Source organism: Durio zibethinus, chromosome 3, assembly GCF_047325235.1.
Source record: "Durio zibethinus cultivar Kanyao isolate XHJ-2024 chromosome 3, ASM4732523v1, whole genome shotgun sequence".
NCBI lineage: Eukaryota > Viridiplantae > Streptophyta > Magnoliopsida > Malvales > Malvaceae > Durio > Durio zibethinus.
In genome coordinates, this window is record NC_143164.1 from 3,249,930 (window position 1) to 3,269,203 (window position 19,274).

The 19,274-nt window shown below is 36.1% G+C and overlaps 2 protein-coding genes and 1 pseudogene across 5 annotated transcripts; 1 reads left to right on the forward strand and 2 right to left on the reverse strand.

Annotated features, from left to right (window-relative positions):
* The first annotated feature begins 4,025 nt into the window (after positions 1-4,025).
* Positions 4,026-10,761, forward strand: LOC111300689 (auxin response factor 5-like; annotated as a pseudogene). The gene is made up of 15 exons (XR_016340772.1): positions 4,026-5,011; positions 5,196-5,210; positions 5,436-5,548; positions 6,071-6,169; positions 6,296-6,352; positions 6,519-6,671; positions 6,767-6,851; positions 7,070-7,160; positions 7,313-7,477; positions 7,596-7,718; positions 8,057-8,132; positions 8,261-8,395; positions 8,476-9,776; positions 9,941-10,130; positions 10,336-10,761. The product of XR_016340772.1 is annotated as an auxin response factor 5-like (transcript).
* A 318-nt stretch (positions 10,762-11,079) lies between these two features.
* LOC149519528 (putative methyltransferase At1g29790) lies at positions 11,080-12,777 on the reverse strand. The gene has a single exon (XM_089758076.1). The coding sequence runs from the start codon at positions 12,589-12,591 to the stop codon at positions 11,338-11,340; it is 1,254 nt and encodes a 417-aa protein (XP_089614202.1). The 5' UTR covers positions 12,592-12,777; the 3' UTR covers positions 11,080-11,337.
* A 1,892-nt stretch (positions 12,778-14,669) lies between these two features.
* Positions 14,670-18,938, reverse strand: LOC111304972 (zinc finger CCCH domain-containing protein 6-like). Of its 3 annotated transcripts, none has more exons than XM_089758075.1 (4): positions 18,276-18,938; positions 16,203-16,412; positions 15,972-16,130; positions 14,670-15,858 (listed from the first exon to the last, which is right to left on the reverse strand). In XM_089758075.1, exons 2-4 carry the CDS (start codon positions 16,301-16,303, stop codon positions 14,883-14,885), a joined length of 1,236 nt encoding a protein of 411 aa, XP_089614201.1. In that variant the 5' UTR covers positions 16,304-16,412; positions 18,276-18,938; the 3' UTR covers positions 14,670-14,882. The 3 variants fall into 3 exon arrangements, with proteins under 3 accessions (XP_089614201.1, XP_022757914.2, XP_089614200.1); XM_022902179.2 differs by having other exon boundaries at positions 15,972-16,096; positions 18,276-18,937; XM_089758074.1 differs by lacking the exon at positions 18,276-18,938 and adding an exon at positions 17,806-18,256 and having other exon boundaries at positions 15,972-16,096.
* Positions 18,939-19,274: the final 336 nt, after the last annotated feature.

Below are 19,274 nucleotides of genomic sequence, written 5' to 3' on the forward strand. Positions count from 1 at the left end.
CTTCTAATCTCCTTCAAGATAAAAGGTGATGATCGTAATGGAAGTTAACTAACAACTAATACTCCATTATAATGATAGATTTAGTGACCCTTTGACGTGATTAGGGAACAAAATGATGTTTATATGACTGACAATTTATGGTGGAGTGGGAGGTTAGGGGTCAAATTACTTGAAAGTGCTAATAATTTTGCATAACAATCTAACTTAATCATTGCATATCAAATGATTGGACATGCTGCCTTCTTCAGCTCGTAATTAGATCAAGATTGCAATAAGATACGCATAGATTTAACTAATTATGCTTTCTGCCTCGATCATTATCTTTAAATTCATCTCCTCTAATATTCTTTCTGTCACATCTCTTTTTCAAACTGTTACAACTGAAACCTCGTTCACACGTCGCAAACAATGTTATAATTAAGCACATTTTGGAAGTTTATCTCTCTCTAATTAAGGGCATGAGAATTATAATATTTCATTTTTAAAGTAATTAAGATTATTGGGCACTTCCCAAAAAACCCAAGCAAAAAATTTGCTTCAAGTTATATATTTAAAATTAATTTTTATAAAATATTATTATGTGATTCATTAACAGCATAAGACAATGAGAAGTAAACTAAACAAAGATTCGAATTTATAACTAATGTCTCTTTCGTATTCAGACAGTGATACACATGCTTGGAGTGCCATTATAAGGTAGGAGTTAAACTGTCCCATCTCCAAGGAAATAAGGCACAGTTAAGCTATAATTACCTCGATCAAGAGAGAGCCTGAAGCATGTTACAAGCCCAAATTAGACGGGGAAAGTTTGTCATGATCTTTTTCTGGTAAAAATAATCACAGATCACATGGGTGTTTGATGGAATTGAGAATCATGTACCAAACCTGAAATCCCTGTCTTCTCCCACTCCTGAACTCCTCTTTTCATAATTTTTTATTGGACTATAAAGATGGGTCCCCAGAGGAATATATGTATAAATTTATGGGTTGTTTTCTGAAAGAAACCCCATACCTGACGATGATAACGGGTTAAAATGGAGAATGAATTGAATATAGTATTTTCAACTCTCAACAGCTGAAAAAGGATCTGTCTCTATACAAGTATTTGTTATCTGGAAGCCCCCCAAAATATGTATCCAGTTGCAGTGCCAATCATAAGTACAACATGGTGCGAAATGAAATGTACTTGGCTCAACCCTTAAAAACCGAATCCACCATAAAAATGATTGAGCAACCAACACGGATGCATGCCCTCCACATCTTTCTCAATCAACAACGTTAGATTTACACAAGTCTGAGGTGCAGCCTATTGACATGTGTCAAAGCTGGCTGTACCTTTGCCTAAAGTGGTGCAAATCCGACATTATTGAGAATCAAAGATTATTACGCTGGAGACCATCCAGCAGCAATGTTTTTCGACCTTTAAGCAAAGCAATGTGCATGCGGAGATCCCTATTGAAATAGACCAATATTGTGTGGGGCAAGTTTAGGGTGAAGTCCATCAATTTTGAATTGATATAATATTAAGTTTAAGTTCAAATTGGATTCTAAATTCAAGGTTAGAATTTTGGTTTAAATTCAATCGAGTTTTATTTTTATTTTTAATTTAAACTTGATTCGAGATAAAAATCAAACTATTAAAGCTCATTCGATTATGTTTAATTAACATGTAAAAATAAATTTGATTTTTATATTTGATAAAATTTAATTATTTGTGCTCGACCTCAAATTTAAGATATTTTATTAATCCAAATAATAAAAATATATTAAATATAAAAATTCGATTAGGCTCATGAGTTATTTGAGTCAAATATAAGAATACTCAAATTCAATTCGATCGATAAATTAAGTTAATCGAATTTAAATTTGACTTGATAATAATTAAATTAAATTTAAATTTTATTCAAGTTAATTTCAAATAATTTGTGAATACTAATATATCATTTAGATTATTAGGATTAGCTACTTTCGGGCCTTTCTCATTCCGGATGTTTGGGCGTGGTATGAGAAAGTTCTGGGTCCCCACTTGCCAAAATCATATTAGGCTAACACTAACTGGTTTACCTCGAAAGGACATATAACATGGGCCTTTAAAATCTAAATCCATTAGTCAAATGTTGGGCTATATTGTTGGGCTAAAGATATATCCACTTACTTGCCATAGAGCAAGCTAACTAGCTGTGCCAAGTTTATCAGTTTTTAAAGAATGTATGTCACTTTCATAAGAAAATAGGGCATAAAACTTGTTTTTAAAGAAATAAAAAAATTATAAGCTTTGAAGTCAAAAATATTTTTTTATTTAAAATTGTTAGAATTTGAATTTTAATAATTTTCAAACAAATCACGTTAGCAATATTTTCATATTATCCCAAATAAGTGATCTCTTAGAAGTTTGTTCAATTTGTTTGCATTTTAAAAATAATGGAATTGCTGAATCAGCACAACAATGGTATTAAATGAAGGAAAATGATCAGTTATGAAGAATTCTATTGAATTTTATAAATTAAATAATGGGTACATCCTTTAATGATGATTACTTTTTTCTTCTTTCTATTTTACGTTGCACAATAACATAATTGCTCATTGTCCAACTTGATAATGATCTAACTATGCATATAATTTAGCATGAGAAATCATGAACCAGGGTCCCCCAATTGCCAATGCACCCCCATTTCCTTTTTTTCCGGTACCTTTGCAGTTTGTGACCATTTATTGCAAATCACTGGTCAATGGACCACACTACAAGATTTGATTTGGAGAAAAAATAAGGGTTCCCATCCAATTACACTTTATAAGGTTAGGAAAGCTAAAAATTTCCCTTCAAACACTCTTATTTGGTAGGCCTTATCTTTGGCTTTTACAAATGTAGAAAAACTTTACCTTGCTTAAAGTAAGTGGGTAGGTCCAGAATTATTGTTGAAGATCATATTTTGTTGATGTTAATGTCAAAGGGAGAAGATTTGGTTTGGTGCTTTAAACCACAAGGGTCAACTTAAAGAAATCAAACGACTAGGACAGTGTTTTGGGGTCCACTTATACTTTAACCAAATATATGATTGGCTCCATGTTTGACACGTGTAATTCTGAGATTATTAAAAAAAATTATTCAATAGAGAAATGTTTTAACCAACCAAAAGAATATTATTATTGATATAAAAATAAATTAAAAAAAATGCAAATGTACCAATTACCAATTTACTACAAACAAATGTTTTAGTGCATATAAATAATAATTTTAAAAAATATCTTAATATAAAGATAAAGAAATAGTAGATGTTAGAATTTAAATTCAAAATTTATTAAATATCATTTTTTAATAATAATTATATAAATGAATTTGACTAAATCTTAAATTAGTTTTAATTTTAACTCTCACAACAAAACATAAAAGCAGAAGAAGTAAATATAAAGTGTACATGTTTATTAAATGTTCAACCTACACTTAACCAAGGAAGCAAAGGAATTATTGGCAGCCCACATTTATATTCATCTTAAATATATTTATGTTAGGACAAAAGTTTTTTAAATCCCCAACGTAGCTCACTTGCTACATCTAACATTCATTAACCTTTACTTTATTAAATAAAATAAAAATAAGAAATCAACTGTAATATTAAAATTACTTTTAAAATTAAAAAAATTGAATTTAAATTCAATTAATAATAATAAAAAAAACGGTGGCAAGTTTGCAGAGCTATATGTACGTGAAAAGAAGAAACGGCGCCGTGCAGCCGAGTAGCAAACTATAAGGGCCACACGTGTCAGTTGCAATGAGCCACTTCCCATTCATTAAACGTGAACAGCACGAGTAACGATCGGTCAAATATCATATGCAGAAAACAAGTACCCAAACAAAGCCTTGCTTTTTCCCTTTTTTTTTTTTATTATTAAAAATAAAAATAACTTTCACACGACGAAAATTGGAGAAGGAAAAACAAGCGAATCCTTGTTGTCCACGTTCTAAAATACGCCACGTAAGTCTTCCTCCTTAGCATAGGCACCCCTCTCCTTTGCTGAGCTTAGCTCCCTCCTTTTTCGAAATACTTTGTTCTGCTCTTTTTCTCTGTACACTGTGTACTGTTTCCGTGTTCTGTTAGTCTTGCTCTGCTTTTTCCACATTTCTTTATTAATTTTCTTTTAACACTTTTATTTTTATTATAATATAAATAAGTATATTGGTTCAAAGTTTGAAGCTTCAACGGAATCACCTAGATACAGAAAGTGCGTGCGCAGGATAAGAGCATGCACACTCGTCCCGGTTTCAAGCAACTTACATATTCATTCATTTTTGTATGATATGAAGAGGGAGAAAGATTGAAAATTTACAATTTTTTTGTCCGGGGTTTTGTTCTTTTTGATGGTTGAGGAGAGGGAAGGAATCAGAGTGATGATGGGAAGAGAGAGAAAGAGCTACTTAAATGCTTTGGTCGGCGTGCTTTGATGCTGCTAACTGAAGGGCAGGTGTTTTTTTTTTTTTTTTGGTCATACCAAAAAGCTCCACTTTAAGAAAAGATCTTTCTTTCCAGTGTTGTTCCCCTTTCTTTGCAGGTTTTTGTTCCTTGATTTTGGACTCTGGTGGTGGTGGTGGGGGCCGGGGATTGGTGGGGCTGAGGGGAAGGGGGGTGTGTAAAAAGTTATCTTTTCTAACCAATTGGGATCCTTATGTTTAGTCTTTTATGAGACGCCTTTTTCCCTTCGATAATTTTTCCTTCTCTAGAAGATACTATACATGATTGGATGAGGTGGAACTCAGGCTCAGTGGAGCTATGGAAGTTGAGGGGTTTTGATTTTTTTAAGTGAATATGTAAAGGTGGGGTCTTTGTTTTGAGTTCTGCTTCGGTTGTGTATCTAAAAGACCGCAAAAAAGGAAGATTTCTTTTAGTAAGAGAAGACCACATAATGGGTTCCGTTATTGAAGAGAAGATCAAAACAGGTGCTTTGGTCAGTGGTGGGGCACAGGCCACTCTGCTCGAGGAGATGAATTTATTGAAAGAAATGCAAGATCAGTCTGGTTTGTTTTTCTTCATCAAAACGTGGACACTTTCTCTTTTTTTTTTCTTTAGTTTTTGAAGATTTGTCTTTTACTCATGTGTTAAAGTGGGACAGTTAACGTTGATAGGGCATCTGCTTATTTTCTTTATCCGCATTATGTTTTTCTATTCCTTAAGTGGCTTTCAAGAGTTTCTGTCAATTAGGTTCAAGCTTGGTTTGTTTTCTCCGTTAAAAGCACTTCTTTTTATTCGGTTTCTAAAGGTTGGTGTTGCTAACAAGTTGAATGAACCATTGAAGTTCCAATCTTCAACATAGAAGCTTAAAAATGAAGGGTGTTAGTCATTACTTGGTCTTAATGGAGAGCCATTTTTGTCTTCAATGCTATAATGTGTAATCTCTGTCGAAGCATGTGTCTTGTGGAATTTTTTCCTGACTGATTTCAGGGACCCGTAAGGCTATAAATTCCGAGTTATGGCATGCCTGCGCTGGTCCACTTGTTTCCTTGCCTCAGGTGGGCTGTCTTGTGTATTACTTCCCTCAAGGACATAGTGAACAGGTTTGCATTTATTTTTCACACTTGATAGTTGCTCTCCTGCAGGAAAAAAACCGGCTTTTTCCCCTCTAACTTTTCTCCCGTCTTCTTTTTCTTACTTTTTTTTTCCTTGTTTATTTTGTAACATTCACTTAGCATTAACATAACGAGACCTTGGCAGACTGATGGCTGCTAAACCAATCAACTCTGTAACCTGCTTTTCATTCTGATGAACCTACATTTGCCTGTGGATGAGTTGCATACCACTTCTTTAACTGGTTGCATTATATGGATTTAAAACCAATGCATTAGGTTTCTGCCATTGCATAGTTTGAGATGAAACTTGAAGCAGTTGAGTGCCAATGTCTCGCCATAATAAAACCACAGATCTTACAACATGGTGGGATAAAACCATTTGAGTGGCTTTTTTAGTATTTGAAAAAATTGTACTAAAATCCCAAAAATGTATGACAGCCTTTCAGTGAATTTTGACATTTATTTAATCAAGAACCTCAGGATTAATAATGGCTTTGTTCTTTTGAGCAGATAGCAGTGTCCACAAAAAGAATGTCGACCTCTCAAATTCCCAACTATCCAAATCTTCCATCTCAGTTGATGTGCCAAGTTCACAATGTTACACTACATGTATGTCATTTATTTATTTATTTTCATAACAAAAGGACATCTAAGTCATTTTGTTTAATATGCTACCCGCTACTGTATATCGTTTCTAAATAAACATTGATCTTACTTCTTTGTAATCTTTGACAGGCAGATAAAGATACAGATGAAATATATGTCCAAATGAGTCTTCAACCAGTGAACTCTGTAAGCTTCTCCAGTGTGTTATGTATCTGAAACTCTTACTAAATTCCTAGATATTTGAATGTGACAAAAAAAATAGAAAAACTCTTTTCTGCCATCACGATAAGAATAATGCAGCTAGACTTGAATTTTTGACACTGTTCTCATTTATAAATTTTCCTTTGATTAGGAACATGATGTCTTCCCCATACCAGACTTTGGATTGAAGCCCAGCAAGCATCCAACTGAATTGTTCTGCAAAACTTTGACTGCAAGTGACACAAGTACACATGGTGGTTTTTCAGTGCCACGCAGAGCAGCAGAGAAGCTCTTTCCTCAATTGGTGAGGTTCTAATAGGTTAATCAAAACCTTGCAAGCATGTGTGGACATGCAGGGACATTATGTGAAAGCGCATTACTGTTTTTATCTATTTTCAGGATTACACAATGCAACCCCCAAGTCAAGAGCTTGTTGTGTGAGACTTGCATGATAATACCTGGACATTTTGCCATATATACCGCGGTGAGTGTTGTTTTGATTATTTTCCTTCTGTTTTAGCAAGTAAACTGATTAGAACTACTATTATGGAAATTGTTTGGAAAGAAAATAGGTTAATGAGCTTTTTGTTGCTAGTTCTCATAATACAGCAGAAATGTGTTTACATGTGTATGTATGCATCCATAAAAATATATTGACAATGTGAACTTGATCTTGAGTGTCATATATGTTGTTTTATACAGGGCGGCCAAAGCGACACCTTCTTACAACTGGGTGGAGTTTGTTTGTTGGATCAAAAAGGCTTAGGGCAAGTGATTCAGTTCTCTTTATCAGGTATGCTATAGTCACATACAGTTCTCTTTATCAGGTATGCTATAATCACATACTGCAATTATTTGAGCTATATACTGGCATTTTTTTGGTGCAAGGCATTTTGAATAGCTAAATTCCTGATTGCATCTTATATTATGGCTTATTGTTGAAAGGGATGAGAAATCACAGTTATTGGTGAGTGTGAGGTGTGCAAATCGTCAACAAACAACATTACCATCATCAGTAGTTTCTGCCGATAGTATGCACATCGGTGTCCTTGCAGCTGCTGCTCATGCTGCTGCCAACAGAAGCCCATTCACAATTTTCTACAATCCAAGGTGTGTTTGATAGCATTTGTATCCCATTTTTGTTGCTTCCTTTCTCTCTCTTTTCCCTTTCTCCTCTTGATGTTCCTTTATCTATTTCTTGACACAGCTCTCTTCTGTCTTTTTGTAGAGCCTGCCCTTCAGAATTTGTCATCCCTTTGGCTAAATACTGTAAATCTGTATACGGGCCTCAAGTCTCTGTTGGGATGAGGTTTGGAATGATGTTTGAAACCGAGGAGTCGGGAAAACGTAGGTAAGTTACTAGATAGTTTCATCCTCTCACCGTATGTTTCTAACTTAAGGTGTTAGAGAAATTTTGGTTATAATGATCATTGTGGGGTTAAGGCACTACTTATGATTGACCTCCTTGGATGGTTAAAGCTTTGTTACACCATGAACGAAGTGAAATGCTATAAGCTTATTTTATATTATTTCTTGACAATTTTTGATGATACAATTATTGTAAGATTGTTCTACATGAGAAACATAACAATATTGTTTGTTCTAATGTGTGTTTGAAGTCTAGGATAAATATTCAATATGTCCAACTATCTAGATTGATATCTGTTAATATTTCTCAATTTTCTGCAGATATAAGGGTACAATACTTGGTATTAGTGACTTGGATCCTCTTAGATGGCCTGGCTCAAAGTGGCGAAACCTTCAGGTTTCTTTCATTTAACCGAATACTGTTTGCTGCAACAGGATACTGGTTTACATCTTCCTATTATATGATAGAGCTTTATCCACTGGCCAGTTTAATAATGGAACTTCTTGTACCTATTGTCTAAACAGGTTGAGTGGGATGAACCTGGATGCAATGACAAACAGAATAGGGTAGCGCATGGGAAATTGAAACTCCTGAAAGCATCTTTACTTTTCCTTCTCTAACTTCAGGTCTCAAGCAAACATTACATCCTGGAATTTTGGGTAAGCTTCTGTTTGCGATGTTGAGTGGTGTGCAACACTTTTAAATACTTATCTAGTGACTTTTTTTTTTATGCTCACAGGAATAGAATCTGACTGGGGATGCTTGATAAAAAGGCCCCTCCACCTGTTTCCTGAAAATGGAAATGGGAATCTTCCCTATTCAATCTCAAATTTATGTTCTGAACAATTGGTGAAGACGATGCCAAAGCCTCAGCTTGTTAACCATACTGGAATTTTTGCATCTACTTTACAACAAATTTCTGCTGCAAAGGGATCTCCATTAGAAGAGATGAAGAACATGCAGTCTACAAGCAATCAGAAACCTCAGCTTATCCAATCAGAAAATCTGTTGATAGAAAACCAAAATCTTTCCCACGTAGCCACTGACCAACCTGATATCATCAGCTCAAGTTTGCCCACAATAAATGCTAATGGGAACCCACATCCTGCAAACAAGTATGAAAGCCAAACACAAGCTGGGAGCGACAATGAAAATTTGAAGTTGGAACCAGAGCATTCAACTGATCAGTTAAGCCAGTTGACTTCAACATCAGAGCGCAATGAGGAAAAAATGGCTGCAAATGCTACAAGTCCAACTATTTTGAACCAACTTTCTTTCTCTAACCAGAACCAGATTCCATTCCCATTGCAAAATAATCCATGGCTCATTCTGTCACAGTTGGAATCATCTGTCCTCCAAGCTCATCAAATGCAAGTATCACATGCTGATATTAATACATTAAGCAGTTTTCTTCCTTTCTTAGACACCTATGAGTGGACATCACACCTTTCTTCTTCTTGCCAACCTCTTGCCGGAATTTATAGATCACCTGGTCCTATACCAGTGGCTGGGTTACAAGACTCCTCAACCTTCTTTCATGAAGCAACTAATCCTTCTTTAACTACAGTGGGTTAGGATACATGGGATCATCAGCTGAATAATTTTAGGTTTTTATCCCAAGCTGACTAATTAAATTCATTTACTCAGCAAGACCCATGCAGTCTTAATTCTGGTGGGATGAGAGATTTGTCTGATGACAGCAATAATCAAAGTGGGCTATACAGCTGTCTTAACATTGATGCTAGTAATAGTGGCAGCACTGTGATTGATCCTTCCGTTTCCGGTGTCATTCTGGATGAGTATTGCTTATCGACGGATGCTGATTTTCAAAATCCTTCAGTTGGAAACTTTAGCTCTAGTCAGGATGTTCAGTCTCAGATTACCTCTGCTAGCCTTGCAGACTCTCAGGCTTTCTCTCATCAAGACGTACCAGACAGCTCAGGTGGCACCTCTTCCAACAAGGTTGATTTTGATGAGAGTGGCATTCTGCAGAATAATTCATGGCAGCAAATGGCTCCACGTGTGAGAACATATACTAAGGTATTATATCAATTTAGATTTAGAATATGAAATTTCTGAAGGCATCAACTGGAGTGATGAGCAGATTGCGTGGTTCATTTTTTATTTCATGGGTACATGATTATTATTATTATTATTATTTTTTAACTCCCGTTTTTCTAACTCTCATTGGTTCTGGCTGACAGGTTCAAAAGGCAGGTTCTGTTGGAAGGTCAATTGATGTCTCGAGTTTTAAGAACTATGATGAACTAATCTCTGCAATTGAATGCATGTTTGGACTTAAGGGGCTGCTTGACGATCCGAGAGGTTAGGGTGGAAATTAGTGTACGTGGATAATGAGAATGATGTTCTACTTGTTGGGGTTGATCCATGGGAGTAAGTACCTCTATAAATATATATATATATATATATATACATATATATTTATATATTTACACAATATAAAATTAAAAAAAATATATTTTTAATCAGTATATATATATATATATATACATATATATTTCATTTGTTAATTCTTCTGTGGTTGGTCGACTTACTTGATATTATAGCTTATGACAGCTATAATTTGATGTCTTTACAGGGAATTCGTTGGGTGTGTCCGCTGCATCAGAATTCTATCCCCTACAGAAGTACAACCGATGAGCGAAGAGGGGATGAAGCTTCTCAACAGTGCCACAGTGCAAGGCATTAATGTTGAAGGTTGAAATACTTAAGATTCCACCGAGCTGAATTGCCCTTGCGATTTGAGGTTACCCAAGAATGTTTCATTGTTTATTTGGACATAAAAATGGCAGGAGAGTCTCGGATTGCTGAAACCAGATAATATCCTGCTGGTTTTTCTGAATACCACTAGTATGCCTGCAAGCTTCAGCTTGCTATTCGGGTGCTCTTCCTCTAGCTTTCACATGGTAGAGGTGGAATATGATGTACGAATTTAACATGCATTTTCCAGCAGGAAAATTAACTTTTAGCAAATATTATTATCAGAAATCAAAACTTAAATCAATTCTGACGAGTGATAGAGATTATTTCCAAGATCCATTACATCCTTATGATCATATATGACCAACAATATGATATAACCCACTAGCCAATATTAGTTGATCATTTAAATTTGTCAATATTAGCAATGCAAGCTGAGGCAAGTTAAGACAACAAGAAATGCCAGGGTAAGTAAAATGGCAGTTTGATTTCATGCATAATGATTTAAGGTGATCGTATATGGCTTCAAAGAAATCAACAGGAAGATGCTTGAGATCCAAGCATACGGTTAGAATCATGATATTCAGGGCCAAAAGATGCTCTGCAATAGGCATCGTTCAAGTGCAATGAAACATCAAATGTCATTAACTTGACACAATTTCAAGAATACACTAGGAAAATTTTCTTTTCCTAATACAATACGAAAGAAGATAAGGGGAAAAAAAAGGCTTTAGATTACAGAATAGAGGCCATCCTCCATCACAATTGCAGCATTTATTCCACTTTAGAATAAATTCATGAGGATATTTAAGGCAATAAATTTGGACAAAGCTAGAAATTCAAACAATTCTTACATCAGTTTCCCAGAAATCTCAAACCATCAGATTCTCACTGGCTTCTGTAAAACAGCAGATAGATAAACTTCGGGTTTTGCTGACCCAGCTGCATCTCCTACAACCCATTTCAGCTTCTTATACCCAAACCTTTCTATCAAACGAGTCAAAGCCCTCTTCTTTTCATCATCAGCACAATAAAACTTATCTAACCAAAACAAGCCACCAGCCCTCAAAATGCGATCTATATCAAACATCAAGAACTCCAATTTTTCTGGTTTACCTCCAATATCTAATCCACTTGTGGCATGAACCATATCAAACACGTTATCATAGAAAGGAAACCTATGGTCCAAACTCAAAAACAAAGGGAAAAGGCCTCTTGCAGCAATGAATTCGCTATATGGTGCATCCACATTCAACGTGATGGTAATCACAGTCACATCCCTCTCAGCCATTCTAGCAGCAAAAGTACCAGACCCACCTCCAATATCAAATCCAATTCTAATCCCACCATTCCCCATAGCTAACACATCATCAATAAGAAAATCATTCTTGCTTCTAGACTTAACATATTTCTGAGTCTCATATCCATTAACCAAATCAAAGCACCCAACACAATCTCTACTCAATTTTTTACTATTTAAACAGCTAAAATTCTTGCAACCAAGACCACTCCAAGAAACAATCTTTTCACTAACAGGTTTCCAGAGAGAAACAGGTAAAGAACTAAGACCTACCTTAGGAACAGTCTTGGCAAAGCACCTCCTCCTTGGCAAAGGTTCACATCCCCTCAACATTAGCTTCTGAGCAAGACTCGAGTCGTAAGGACAAGGTCCAGAAACCTTGTAACTCATGTACTGGGACAACAAATCAGCAGATTTTTCACAAGAATGTCCCACAGAAGCCACCATCTCAGTGATCCCAGTTCTTGAATCCTTCCCCAAAGGAAGCTGATGATGTTGCAAAAACAACTTAAGCTCACTAGCAAGATTGGGCCTCGAAAGATCGAGAGTGTCATAACCAAGGAGCTCCTTTTCCAACTGGGCAAGCTTTCTTTGAGAAGAATCGATTTCTCTAATAATCAAAGAAACTTGCTGAGAGATTAAAGAGATGTTCTTGTGGGGATGGTGAAGCGGGTTGTTTATGTGTTGTTTTGGTGAATACGAGAAGGCATATAAAGCAAAGAGATTGGTTGTAATGACAGAGAAAAGCATGAGAATGTTAACAGCTGAAGAACAAAGTGTTGCTCTCTTGAATCTTGCCGTTCCATCTCCGATTTTCAGTGAAACCGAACCCATCTTGGCTTTGCTTTTCTTTCTATTGCTTCTCTGCTAGGGAGTGAAGCGAGAGAGGATAAAAATGGGTCTTTTAGTCTTTTTGAGAGTTGGATTTGTGAAATGGAGCAAGTTGAGATTTTCTTTCACTTAGTCCCAGGAAATTCAGATTTAAGACACAGTAACTCTAGGAGAGCAAAGTTGTCGGTTGGGTTATTCTTAAGAAAGAAGAGACTTTGACTTTTCACAGTTTTAAAAATTTAAAAGTAAGCAAGATCAACGGCTCTAAATTCGTTTTTCCAGGGATTATCAAATCAATCGTAGAGTTACATTTTTCATGTCTGCACACGTGGCAGCATCAAGGTCGACTAGTCCCACAATTGAAGCAACATGAAAATTCATATGGGTAATATCGTGCATACAGCATGATATAGTCAATTCATATCATAAGCAGAAAAAGTCATATCAAAGCAAAAACTTTGCTATTATTTGTAGATCGTTACAGCGAGATTCAACCAAAAAGGATTTCCTATAACAAGAAATAGATGAAATCAAAGAAATCAAATGAGATTCTAACAATTAACTCATATAGATAGAGTTCAATTCAAGTAACTTGATACACCCAACATTAGGAAGAATAAGAAAACACATTCTAGCAGCATAAATCAGGCTTCAAAATGTTCATGTAAGGTACTTTCTCGGGCTTCATCATACAATGGAACATTTGATGATCTTCCAAAGTGACATCCAGTAAAATGGCCAAGATCAGACAGACTGGAGTCACTGCTTCTTCTCTTCTGCTTTCCTCGCTGAAGAAAAAGGGAAAAAAACCATGACAATGAGTATCTAGAAAATGGAGGTATACAATTAGATAGGTTACAAAACAAAACAATAGCACTGTAGCAACCATTTTAGTAATCCTGAAACAGAAATTTCTCACATTAATTTGCCAGAATTAGGCATATAAATCAAAATTAAGAAAAATATAGTTAGAATTGATACTCTTATCAGGAGCAGAAGATACTTTAAATCAAAATTTGAAAAGACAAAGACTGAGAATAACTATTCATCATGCAGTTGATATCTTTTAGCCTATCTTTTTAAACAAGCAGAACGTAAATACGGCAAATAATGATCAAATCAGACCAAATTATATGTCAATTCGATAATCTACAGAGACATACTAATTATTCGACAAAATGCCTCTAGCAACAAAACACAAAGAACCAACAATTGGAAACCAACCCAGAAATCATTAAACTGAGAATATATATATATATATATATATATATATATATATGCCCAAACGTTAGTTCCAGGAAGCGATTGGTGAAGCTCCTCCCCAGGTATAATAACGGGCCACTTCTCTCCAGCTTCACGGAGCATTTGCTCGGTCTCAAGGAGCTGACCTTTTTCGAGAATCATGTTCCTTATGGTCTGTGCAGGAGTCGATGTGGCATCGAAAACTTCTTCCACTCCGTTGACGAAAGTAACGGTGATTTGGGGCGGGTGATCGTCGGTGCGGCGCTTGACCTGAAGCTAGCATACGGGATTCGATTCTTTGGCTTTGCGGGCATTGCACTGGGCTAAGAACTCCATGCATGAAGCTATGCGTGGGTCCAATGCATTGAACTCAATCCGTACTTTCGATAGAAACTTCAACATCTTCTTCCTTCTGTCGTTGTTATTACAGAAACCGAAGTTGGATTGTATGTTCACTCCGAGGGAATTAGATGAAGCTCTTTAAAAAATGCTCTAAAGATAAAAAAAGGTCTTTTTGTATCATTTGCTTGTATAACAATCTGGCTTTTGGGCTCGGGCCTTGTTTAAAATGAAAAGCGAAACCCAAAGAAAAATAAAGACAGCGACCATGCAGCATTTCGAAGAACCAAGTTTTTTGGGATTAATTGCTCCTTTCCAAGCAAAATTCATGAAATTCAAGTACTCCACATTGTAGTTTTCAGCGTGGACAATTCATGAAATTCAAGTACTCCACATTGTAGTTTTCAGCGTGGACAGCCGGCCAGCATTCCTTGTGATAGTGTCATTTATGTAAGCGAGATTAGCAATGCCTGCAATATGACGGAAAAGGAAACAAAATATGCTCTCTTAAAGATGAATATCCTCAATTGATTGTGATTATCCAGGCTCTCTCGCCCATAACTTAAATCTCAATGCTTGATTCAGGGAAAAAACAAAGGGTGAGTACTGGAATTAAACTATTTGCAAAAAGAAAACAAGCCAGTAAAGGAATAAAAGGTAGGGCAGCGGCACGCTTTTTCTAAGTGAAAAAGGCATATTTGCACTAGTATTTGCTAACTGCTTATCTCTCTATCCATTTTCATTCGCTTTGCATTTGAAGCGTCAGTATTTGAAACGTTATTGCCCCTGTTCTGGGGCGATGTATCATGTTGATACGCACAATTGGCTCCATTCCTGCATCCCCTGGAACTGTTAAAGTACAAACAAGGCTTCATTATCCTCGGCTTCGAATCTCTTGATTTGGGGTTATTTATTAGTTCTTGGTTTGGTCTTAGCTGGTGATTATATCGGCTATTGAACTTCTGAGCTGCTCCTTGTCTTTCTCCTCCATGCTGCTGAATCAAGTTCTTGTAATAGTTTACATCCTTCTTCTGAGGAAGTCCAACAGCAGGTGAAGGCGAAACTGGATGGACACTGGGAACAGGACCCTGTTTATTAGAGGGTGCAAGTCCAACCTCATTTGGCTGAGCATATAACGCTCCACCAGAAGTAGCTGCTAGGGATGCCATACCATTTGCTGTTCTGTTGAAGTGGGCAGGAAATGGATCGGATAGATTTACAGGTGGAGGTGGGTCAGAAGAAGGTAGCAAAGGGGATGCTGATTTAGGTAAGTTTTGTGCACCTGAAGCCGCTCCATAATCTGTAACCAATTTCTCAAATAATTTTGGGTTGCTGAGAATTTTGACGAGCAAGTCAGGATCAATCATGTTTCCACATTCATTGCTTTGGTTAATTGCTGTAAAGGCAGCAGATGCAGCAGCTGCTACACTGGGTTCAACATTAAGGACCATTGCAGCTGCTGGTTTCTCATTACCTGAAGCACTTGAAACACTTGGCATACCGCAATGCAGAGGAGGTAAAATACCAGGAGCCAACAACCGGAGCTGTGAACTAATGGGGGCACTGAATGGTGCTAAGACGTCAGATGTTTCAATTGCTGCATCCTCATCTTCAATAGGAGTGATGGGTATTTGGGGAGTACGATGATCATCATAGTGACAGCTTTCTGCATCAGCCGAAACAGAAGGGCTGCACAAGGAGAAGAAAATTTAGGCTCATGGAAAAGTAAAACTCAGGAGAAGCAGTTTTTAGAAAACCCACACACAACCCCTTCATTAAAAAAAGAAAGAAAAGTATCAGACTTTGTAGGAATTGCAGATGGGCGTGGATAAACAGCTTCAAGCAATCCCACTTCTCTCTGATTTTGAATCTCCACCTCTTTACTTTCCTCTCCGGCAATTACTTGCCAATTCAAGTCCAATACAAACTGTGACAATGCAAATTCAGCTTCCACAGAAATGCTGGGAGCAATAATTATAAATCAAATTAAAATGGAAATGGCGAGAAAAGAAGTCTTTAGAACTGTTACTTACTCTGAGGGGACATCTCCATTTAATGACAGGGATTTCTGGCAATTTAATCTGCAGATGATTTGTAGAATGAGCTCCTTCAAAGCCAGGAGGTAGAAAGTCATCCACAGCTGCCCCAATTAAATGTGATACCGAAGAGGTTTTTGCTTGCAGGTGATCTTGTGTGCCCAACCCAATTTGTGAAGGTGATTCCTCTGATAGAAACAGCCTTATCTGTTAAGAGGAGAAGCATTTATATTTTCTACTGATCATCTTCAACAAATCAGGGTTGTAAAATGCTCAATTATCATTATATTGTAGAAGCACCCATTAGAAACTGAACTGAAGAAAGCTTGTATATAAACAGGGATATATTTTTCAAAACTTTCTCACGCTATATATGTAACAATGAAATGAAAGTACAAGCAATATAAACTACTGCATTCTGTGATGCAGATATGCGACAATCTGTCATTTTTCTCTGAGCTATTACAAATCTTTCACCTCTCACAAAGAATCAGCTAGACTAATAAAATCTCAATGCGAATTTCAGATGCCTATCATAGTAAACTTCACCTAATAGTGTTACAATCAGAAGCACCATAAAATCTAGTATTAGCTACTCAACTATGTTTAGTACCCGGCAAACAACCATCTTGTCAGAAATAGATAATAGGGGCCAGCTGTATAAGCAGCCTATAAACTTAGATGAGTTAAGATGAGGCAGAGAAGAAGTATTTGCTCCTTGACGGTCAGATAGATGAGTTAAGATGGCAGCAACAACCAGTTAGCCATCAATTAGATACAAAAAATACACGCATCTAACCAAGACTTTTAGAATTAGATAAATGTTACCAACCAACATATAAATCGGTCTTTTTGCTGTAAGGTAGGGATAAGAAAGTTAGATCAGCTATTTGTCATGTTTGTGAGGTAAATTGAGCCTATCTATTGAGGAAAAACTGCTTTCTTCACTCTCACTACTTGACTCATTGAAGACCAAATTTGGACCTTCTCTCACACTAGCTTGAAAACATTGGCTTACTGAATTGGTGGGATTGCCCCCTTTCAGTCACAAAGACCTTTGGCAAATGACATTTCCGAAGCCTCATATCAAACGAGTAAAATTTCATTTCAAATTAATTCAGACTTTCAATTGAAGATCTTAGGATGATACAGAAAACACTCATTATCAACCTATGGTGGCTATATAGGTGCATGCCCTTTCAATTTGTAAAGAACCTCATACATCTATCAATTAGAGATACTAAAATTGGAACTTCTCTAAAGGAAACTGAAGATTCTTTCAAATTTTTTAGGACTCAGGGCCAAAGCAAAATAGTTAACACACTTTCGAAAGACAGTTAATTATCCTACAAGAAAAAGGACGCAAACCACAAACTGGAAGCTTTTCTTATAACTACAAGCAACAATATAAAGTGAAGACTTCAGAACTAAAGCAATACAACAAGCATTCATTAACTTATCGTGCATCCTAATCAAACTCCATAGAAATTTTACAGTGGTACTCTTGTTATCATGAATTGACAAGCCAGAGATGCTAATCAGAGGTATAATTTTGTCTTCATTAGCATTTTCGAAAAAGCTAAAAGTCAAAGTCTCTTACCATTCTCGTTCTCTCATTTCTGTGTCCAACTAGCATGACAAACTCTATGACAGATTTATTCCCATAGAAACAGTTCCAAAAAGGTGCAAAAACTAAATTAGCCATAAATACCACTGAAAAAGAAAAAAAGAAAAAGAAGAGCCCACCATTTCATACCCTAAAAGGCTTCATATGGCAATGCCATCGCCAAGATGATATACACATTAGGAATCATACTTCACAAGAATACTAAAAATGAACTAAATCAACCACCAGAGAGGTTCAGATACAATTCAAGACACAGAGTAACAAATAAAAAAATTATTATAAAAAACCCCAAAAACAGCATGACAAGAAGGGGTAAATAGCTTCATTTTTCAATTTTTTTGGTCCATTCAACTTAACATTTCCACCATCGTTTTCCCTTCTTTATTTCACCTGAAACTGAGCTCAAAATTTGGGAATTTCGAAAGTAAAATTGCAATTTTTACCTGACAAAGGTTAACATCCGGTGCCCAAGTAACCCTTTTCGATTTGTGCAGTCCTCGCATATTTACAGATTGAAAAAAATACTATATTATATTAAGATAAAAAAAATCTCTCAAAAACCCTCCTTTCCAGATTCGATTCTCGGTTGAAATGTTGCAGTCCAATTCCAAAAATCACCGATTTTAGGGTTCGATAGATTAAAACCTAACTCCACAACTACTGTCTTTAAAAAAAAAAGTCACTGCAGCCTCTCAAACTTTAAAAATCAACTTACCCGTCTCGAAAACCCTAATAATAATATAAACAAAGAACTAATCGATTAAAAATACATATAAATCTATATCAAATCATCGAATTTTTCGATACTGAGAGATCCAAGGAAACCCTAGATCCTCCAGATTTTCTGCCTTGCCGTTTTTCTATCTGTTTTTTTTTCCCTATTTCTCTTTTGAATTTTTTTTTTCTTTTCTCTCTTTCTCGTTCTTTCCCGTAGGCTTCTGTTCTGTACTGAGGTGTTCTGTTGAGTAAGCGCTGTCACACGCAATCTTCTGACGCGTGGAGTGGAGGTGCGTTGGAATTGCTTAGGTTGTATTACACGCGCTGTAAATGCATGTGCGTTTAAAATGACGTGGGCTTCGGTTAAGATTCTGACCACAGTTTTCTTTTTCTTTCTTTCCTTTTCTTCTGCTTTCTTTTTTTTTTTTTCTGATTATTTATTTATTTATTTTTGAGTTAAACGATGAAAGGACAGTAAGTTGACGAAAAGAGACGTAGCTTTGGTACGGTCAAACTCAACAACAACAGTATACACTCATCGTTCTGTCAGCAAAATTATGCCACGTGGCTCCGCTTTCATTTGATTGGGCTTTATGGGCCCTTGTCCAAGGTCCTTGATTGCCTTGTTTTGGGACTATTGATCCCAACGACTAAAGACTTTAAAAAATTCCATTAAATATAATAATTTTCTTATTTTATTCACAAAAAATACAAAATAAACTCAA

Bases quoted from the DNA above. Each gene is read 5' to 3' on its own strand.
- LOC149519528 (XM_089758076.1), bottom strand. From the start codon at position 12,591: ATGGGTTCGGTTTCACTGAAAATCGGAGATGGAACGGCAAGATTCAAG.
- LOC111304972 (XM_089758074.1), bottom strand. From the start codon at position 17,910: ATGGCTAATTTAGTTTTTGCACCTTTTTGGAACTGTTTCTATGGGAAT. The intron at 16,097-16,202 runs GTAAGTAACAGT...GCATTGTCACAG, and splicing joins AATGGAGATGTCCCCTCAGA to TTTGTATTGGACTTGAATTG. The intron at 15,859-15,971 runs GTCTGATACTTT...CTCCTTGTGCAG, and splicing joins CCATCTGCAATTCCTACAAA to CCCTTCTGTTTCGGCTGATG.